The following is a 7,500-nucleotide window of genomic DNA, read 5'->3' on the forward strand; positions in this document are numbered from 1 at the left end:
AACCAACATTAATTAATGAAAGCAAATGAAGTTAAGAAACACAGCTAATTTTACGGATTACAGCACCATTTTGGCGATTATTTTTATTCAATGTAGCACATCACACAATACGTCTATATATACGTTCGTTCGGGCGAGGTTTTCCCTTTCGCTCTTGTAGTTCCATAATTTAGTGTTAATAACCTTGAAAATAGATTCTCGTAAAAACATCTCTCTCGATTCAAAGCGCAGTGTATAATTTATAACAGGAACCGAGCCACGTTTTGCACTTATTGTAATTAACAGACTTTTACGTTAACTTTCCGTGGGCACCAAGAAGCCAGCAGACTTCTGAAGCTATATTATGAATCGGTTTCCCTCCCTGGAGCTGGAGCCAACTGGCTGTACGAATGTGAATGAATGCAACTATTTAAACATATGAATCGCAAAAAGGAACTTCCAAAAATTACGTCGCTACAGTTAGGTCAGTCACATTTTAAGCGGTGATGTAGTATTCGCGCCTGTTTTTACAATTTTCACGTGCAATGTAACAAAGCGCAATGCAAATCAGTATGGCGATGATGATTCCCATTCCGATTGATACGTACATAATTTCCTCATTTATACCTGCATAAGAACGACCTACAATAAGATGCAACCAAACATTATCGCTTCGTGCTGAAAGGCCGCTCCAATTGCACTTACCGTCCGAGTATCCGTTTCCGTAGCCAAGACGCCCGGTAACACGCCCTATAATCAAACGCAAATATAAGGTGTGACCGATAGTGTAAAAACATCGGCCTTCGGCCAACATCCCGGTCTTATATCATTTCAAAATAGCTTACCACCGACAGCCATGCTCAGCAGCGTATGTTTTCCGCGTAAATGCAGGATTCAAACGGTATTGAACTGCTCTATTGCCGAAAAGATGCAAAGCCTTGGTAAACGCTGCAAACCACACACCCTGCATAACAAACGCTCCTACAGCTGACTCTGATTACGTAGATAGAGGGCAGGAGAAATACACAGCATCCTCACCGAAAGTATCTCTCTGTTCGGCATCAAGCCGCGTGCGTGCGTTTGCGCACTTCCCCTCGTATCTAGTCGGACAGTACGGTACAGTTAAACAAGCGATTGGTTTTATAGTACACTTTTATTTTTTCTACAGAAAACAAATTCAACAGCGTAAACAACGATCGGTCCACGACGCTACATTTCTTCCAGTGGCCTTAGGCCCAACAACTCCATTCCTGTTCGAAGCACGGTTTGAGCCCGGGTAAATAAAATGATCCGCTGCAACCGTTTCTGGGTGTTTTGTTCGTGTTTTATCGGCAGAGCCTTCAGAGCCAGATTAACGGATTTGCTGAAAATATAGAAGGAAAAAACACAAAACTTTTAAAGCAACTGGAGACTGTAAACCGTTGGGGGTGGGGGGAATGCATACCATAACCGAAATAAATAGTTTACAACGGTACATGCTTCCGCCATTTCTTGGGCTTGTGAACAAATCGGTTCAAAATTTGCTATTTGGCAGATCAGGTCGCAAGCCTCCGGTTCGGCTAACAATCGACCATCGCATTCAACGCTTCGAATATCTTGCGTTGTTTCTGTGGACCGCAAAAGACTTGCCAATCTGCAGTGTGTATACTGCAGTTTGATACCGGAATCACCCTCCATTCGCAGCACTTTTGACCAGTCAAAGTCATAGTCTTTCATACGGCGTTGCTTCAGATCGTTAATAATGACTGCGCTAGTGCCGAGGATATCCCAAACCTCTGGATTATCCGCTGCCGATGCCTTTGTGTTTGGTGATTCGATCTGTTTTTCCTGCACCAAGAGCTGCGCCTCGTGTAGAATTTCCTTTAGGAAAACTACTTTTCCCTTCCTCGTGCTCATGCCATGCACACGACCAAACTTTATGTGCTCAATACCAGGATTGTACGACAAATTGAGTATCGAGTGCGCAATTTCGCCCAACGCATTAAAATGATCGTTCTGTCCATTCTCGACAACGTACAGCGATCGATGAAATGCGAACCTTTTCTGGCGATCCAACAGCGCTGCAATGTCTCGTAAAAGATACATTCCCGTGCCATCGCTCTTGACTAGTGGCACCGTTCGGCCTTTACTTAGGCGCACCACTTTTCGCCGATCGGATTGCTCCTGGAGTCCACCCTTATCTCTCAGCATTTCCAGGACCTCCGCAATCTTGCCCATTGCGTATTGAGACTCCCATTCATAGCTGCTAAATTTGACCCCTAGCCGGCGGTACAGCTCTTCCAGCTCATTCACAGTGTATGATCTGTAGTCATTCCAATGCTGCAGCTCTTCCATCGATCCCATTTCCATTTTGCAAAAAATGTCCATCGCTGTTTCGTGTATCTTTGGATCGTTGTTCGCGACATCGTGAGCGTGGACGTAGGCCTCGTACAGGCACAGTATGGGATTCTGTTGGATTTCGGCAGGTGAAAGTCCTTTCAGCCGAACGCCCAGTGCCAGGTAACCGAACTGTGTTCCCCAGTCGCCGAGGTAATTAAGCCGCACCACTCGATGTCCTAGAAATTCGTTTACGTTTGCGATAAAGTTCCCGATGATGGTTGACCGTAAATGGCCCGCGTGGAATGGTTTTGCAATGTTGGGTGAGCTGAACTCCACCACGATAGTCTGCAAATCTTTGGGACTTTGTGTGTTCTGCTGTTCCGGCCTCCGTAGAACGTTTTCCACGAGTGTATCGTGGTCCAGCGAAAGATGCAACTTGCCGGTTCTACCTGGGAGTGAAACATTTTTCCATGCGCTGTTCTCGCGGAGGCAATGAATTCGTTGTATCGTCTCTTCCGATAACTTTTGTCCGAAGCATTTCAATGGAATGTGCAGTTCGGCAGCACGGAGATCCTTTTGAAAGGAGAAGCTAAACGCCGACAGCGGGATCTGCAGGTTTTGCTCTAGCAACCGGGAGGCCTTTGAAGGTAATTTTAGATCCGTTATCATCGAAATGAATCCACTACACTAAATACTCACTTTTTCGCAGAGCAATTTGCGGTAGAAGTAGGCCATATTCCCGGCGTAAACAGCACCGTTTTCCCCTCCGGTTTGTTTACCCAGAAGGCAAACGTTTTTGCTCGCTGTTCCCTCATCTGTCAAAAAGCAAAAGGACAGCGCAAAAGTGTTGGACTTGCCCTGCTGGGTAAAACACTTTGGGCAGACGCTCGACTGGAAATAGCTTTGGATAAAAAAACATGGCACTTGTTGCGAGGTTCAGGAGCTATTAAAATAGAATATGTGCGGGAGTGATTCGTGAAACGCAGGTCAACAGTTCTTGTATTTGTGAATAGTGCACTTTGAAGAACTAAGTATGCCGCGGGTGGTGTTTTAGGCCCGAGAAGAGTGAACCTTTTAAATTCCGAGAACTCGAACGAAAACCTTTTCTTGGAATTACCCGACGGCCACGCACTCAAACAAACAAAAAAAAAAGGTTCGTATGATAGTGTGCGTGTAAAACTAGCCGCCACAGGCGTATATGCGGAATTTTTGTTTTGATTCGAGGAAAACACATTAGCCCAACCACACACACGCAGCTACACACGTTTGCTTACGAATGTTGCGCGGCCTATTGGATGCGAACAAACTTTCTCAAAGGTTTTTCTAATCGTAGTTGCCGGCCTAGACTATCTCGAGTGTTTTGATTGGTTTTATAAACTTTACGAAATGTCGATGCTTCTTGTGAATTAGCTGTGAACGGATTGCGGTGCTGTGTTTCTAGATTTTAAGAAGTCCTACAAGCGTACAAACGAACCAATTCCAAGAAACGGGTTCCACTCGCCCTGCTCGAATTTTCTTCTACGTTCAGCTTTGTCCAGATGCTGGTTCTTAGGTTAGTTTTAGATTTGATTTACGAATTTGAGCACGAAATCACGCGCTACGTGGCAACAAATTGTAGAAGCCCAATAAAATCGTCAAACTATTTAACCGCTTAACGTCGCTCTTCAGGCTAGTTGCTTGCTGCTTATCGACGGTCTCCTGTTTACGAGATCTTCAGATTTATGGGTGACCTTCTTGGAATCGCCATCTAGATAATCGCACAAAGTTCGTAGGAATTTGGATCACAGAAATGTAGTTCGTGAATTTCCACAAGTACTTTCCCTCGTCAACAGCGTCGATGCTGAGCCCATATGTCTATTTGAGATTCTGTGTGGTTAAAATGTGATAAACGCAATTTTCTTGTTTCAGTTTGTCAGCACAATGACCGCAAAGTTTGTACTGTTGGTAGTCTTGTGGATGTGCAGTCTAGATGAAATCTTGGCTCTTGGATGTAAGTACTGAGCGACTGAGCTAAAGCTGTGGAGGCAACAAAGAAGGACACAACTTGATCGGATTCTCGTTTTTAGGGATCTTTCCCAAGGAGCCCATCTATCGTGAGGTGAACGATTCATTTCGGTTGCAATGCATGCTTGATATGACGGCTAAAGATGCCAATGGATCCAATAGCAACGATCTAATGTTCTACCGCGCGGATGAAATTGTACCGAGAGATCAAGTGAAGGTAATTGAATGTTTCAAAGTTTACTACTACTAACTGCTAACTATAGAGATTTTCTACCCCCTACATTTGTAGATTCTTAATGAAACAACAATTGAGCTGACCGTTGATCATGCTGTGCCATCGCAAGATTATATGTACATCTGCAAACTAAATGGTACCAAAGGTGTAGATTTGCGCAGTGTCTACATTGGTCACAAGCCAAAGCCTATCAGGGATTTCCGGTGCCGGGCACCATCATGGAAACAAATGAACTGCACCTTTACACCGGAACTCAATGGAGTATCAACTCAATATGGACTCAATTACAAGCTTGACCCCGTGCTGACAAACTACACGTGCGAATTGCAGCAAGTGCCGAATAGTCCGCTAAAGCAGTGCATCATTACCATAGGCTATGGATATCGGGCCGTGTCCGAAATCTACCACTTCACGCTTTCTGCGACCAACAGGCTCGGAACGCAGGTCCAAGAGTTCAAGATTAACAACTTCGACGTTGTGGTGCCGGATCAACCCACCCGATGTTCTATCGTAAACTCAACAATCACGTCCCACAGTGCAGTACTTGAATGGAGAGTGCTGAGCAAGTACGAAAACTTTAAACGAAGCTTACGGTTTGAGGTGAAACTGCTTTCAATGTTTCACAATCAACAGTGGCAGCTCATGGATACTGCCAAGATACACCATTCTAAGAACGCTTATCAGTTGTTACTTAGTCACCTATCGTACGCGGATACGCGATACGATGTGCGTATTCGCATGCGTACAAATTCGACCGTTGAAGACGACGATATGTGGTCCAACTACACAAGCTGCTTGTTCAAAACACTGTCCCGTCAACCGGACAATCCGCCGGACGTTGCAGATGGCATTTTTGAAAACGCGTACGATCATTTGTTCCTCTACTGGCGTGAACTGCACGAATGGCAGCACAATGCACGCACCGGATTCTACTACAATATCACGAAACTAGGACCTAATGGGCAGATTATGTGAGTCGTCGTCGTCGCACTCGATCAAGGGATGTAAAGCAATTTTATGAATCTCTAATTCATTTTCTTTTGGTACTTCTAGTGAACATCTCAATCGAACAAGGGGTATGATACAAATGCGAAATATCGAGGATCAGAACTTTACGTTCATCATACACAGCGCAAACGGGGAAGGGCTTTCGGCTAAAAGTAGTGTCATTTTCGTGCCTAGCAAACGGCACCGCCCTGAGAAACCGGAAGTCGACAAGCTGCTGTCGGACTCGGGCAAATTTACGCTCTCCTGGAAGCGTCCCTCGGCACGTTCACCGTACACCATCACCAGCTACACGGTGTTTTGGTGCAACACGACCAGCAATTCACCGAATGATTGTCATGGTTCGATCAACTTCACTACGGTCGCCGCCAACAGTACATCGTTCGAGCTGAGCGGTGCTGGATCGACGCTTAACTTTGCTGTGGCCGCCAACGCTGGCACCGTTTCGTCCGGTATGGTGTGGGCCGCTTGCACTGCCACCCACAAAACCGACATCGGGAAGCTGAAAACGCTCTGGATCACGGAAATGCTGGCAACATACATAAACCTTAAATGGAAGCCCGAGTGCGGTGATGTAGCGCACACTGGATATCTTATCTATTACTGTCCAATCAGTGCGCCACGAACGCTGAGCTGCAAGGAACCGGAAATGTCTATTAATGTGACTGACAAAAGTCTGTATTACACCAGACTAGATAACTTGAAGCCATACGTGACATACAAAATACAGATCGCGATGTACTCGGAGACGCATATCGGACCCCGTTCCGAACCATTGGTTAACACTACCCGAGAGGCAGGTGAGTAGATTATTCTGGAGAGTGCGCCATGTTATTGAATCTCGTTGTTCCATGTTTAGCTGTTTTTCTTTTTCCTTCCCTATAACAGCACCTTCGCCACCGCGTGAGCTAACATTGCGATCGGTTACAAACGATAGCATCACTCTATTCTGGAAGGCTCCGGAGCATATCAACAGCGGTAAAATGAGCTACGAAATTCAGTACAACAACGATACGCTTCGATACTCCGTTGAAGACCCAAACACGGACGTGGTGACAACGGTACCGGCGCTGAACGCCTTCACGCTCTACAATATCTCCGTCAGGGCGTTGACAATCGGTTATTCCAACGCGAGTGAGCAGCTAACAGTGCGCACACGCGTAGGGCGCCCGGAAAAGGTCGCGCAGCTCAGTAGCACGGTCAACGGTGACTCTAATCTCGTGATAAGTTGGCGTAAACCTAGCGATACGGCCGGATGCGTCGAATTCTATGAGCTGAAACTGAAAACCGAGCAAACCGTCATCTATAAGCACCGGGGGAATGAATGCCAGCTGAGGCAGGAGAACTGCAAATATGCTGGCACTAAATCGTATCAATTTCTCGTCCGTGCCGTCAACGTGATCAGAAACGACTCCAAGTTTGAGGATCTGGCATGCGACGAAAGGTGGTCGGAACTGCAAAACCGATGGCCAAATCTCGTCACACAAAGCACCGAGTGCGACGGGGGAGGAATGGACAGTCGAGCTACCAGCTTCACTAAGCTCGAAGGATTTGAGCTGGTTTATGGCCCTTGGTCAGACCCGCTTGCCTCATGGTGTACCAAGGAAGACAATCTTTCATTGAAATCGGCGATTTCAATTGTGGTGTTGGTTGGCATATTTTTGACGCTTTTGTTCTCCTTCTTCAAAATGAAGCATATCTGCCAGGTAAAGGTGATTATACCAGATGGCTTAAACGATAAATCAAACTCCGGAAAGCCGGACATTCTCGGTTCGGCGGGTGGTCGCATTATTTTCATTGATCAATCATCCAACCACACGTCAAGTATCGGTTCGCTGAAGAAAGAGATTTATGGCAAGGAACAAAATCAATGTCTGCTACAATCGTCCTCCTCCTCGGGGTGTGGCGAGAGCGTTGGTGATCTGAGTGGTCATGATCAGCGATCGTCGTTAGAGTAC

At 46.0% G+C, this 7,500-nt stretch overlaps 3 protein-coding genes across 4 annotated transcripts in view; 1 reads left to right on the plus strand and 2 right to left on the minus strand.

Annotated features, from left to right (window-relative positions):
* Nucleotides 1-132: 132 nt before the first annotated feature.
* Nucleotides 133-962, minus strand: LOC126578593 (uncharacterized). Its single transcript, XM_050241305.1, has 3 exons — nt 825-962; nt 685-729; nt 133-621 (listed from the first exon to the last, which is right to left on the minus strand). The coding sequence occupies exons 1-3, from the start codon at nt 835-837 to the stop codon at nt 476-478; spliced, it is 204 nt and encodes a 67-aa protein (XP_050097262.1). The 5' UTR covers nt 838-962; the 3' UTR covers nt 133-475.
* A 226-nt stretch (nt 963-1,188) lies between these two features.
* LOC126578584 (probable arginine--tRNA ligase, cytoplasmic) lies at nt 1,189-3,133 on the minus strand. Its single transcript, XM_050241293.1, has 3 exons — nt 2,998-3,133; nt 1,424-2,937; nt 1,189-1,342 (listed from the first exon to the last, which is right to left on the minus strand). The coding sequence occupies exons 1-3, from the start codon at nt 3,031-3,033 to the stop codon at nt 1,189-1,191; spliced, it is 1,704 nt and encodes a 567-aa protein (XP_050097250.1). The 5' UTR covers nt 3,034-3,133.
* Nucleotides 3,134-3,158: 25 nt separating this feature from the next.
* LOC126578576 (cytokine receptor) overlaps nt 3,159-7,500 on the plus strand; it is a 5,793-nt gene continuing 1,451 nt past the window's right edge. Inside the window, exons 1-6 of one of the 2 annotated variants that reach the window (XM_050241269.1) lie at nt 3,159-3,451; nt 4,207-4,288; nt 4,365-4,519; nt 4,592-5,508; nt 5,591-6,342; nt 6,431-7,500. The exon at nt 6,431-7,500 is cut by the window's right edge and continues 78 nt beyond it. In XM_050241269.1, the coding sequence (XP_050097226.1) occupies nt 4,219-4,288; nt 4,365-4,519; nt 4,592-5,508; nt 5,591-6,342; nt 6,431-7,500 (2,964 nt within the window). In that variant the 5' untranslated portion in view covers nt 3,159-3,451; nt 4,207-4,218. Of the gene's footprint in view, nt 3,452-3,544; nt 3,851-4,206; nt 4,289-4,364; nt 4,520-4,591; nt 5,509-5,590; nt 6,343-6,430 lie in introns of those variants that run through there. The other variant, XM_050241279.1, reaches the window with a different exon arrangement.

This window comes from Anopheles aquasalis, chromosome 2 (genome assembly GCF_943734665.1).
Source record: "Anopheles aquasalis chromosome 2, idAnoAquaMG_Q_19, whole genome shotgun sequence".
Classification (NCBI taxonomy): Eukaryota; Metazoa; Arthropoda; class Insecta; order Diptera; family Culicidae; genus Anopheles; species Anopheles aquasalis.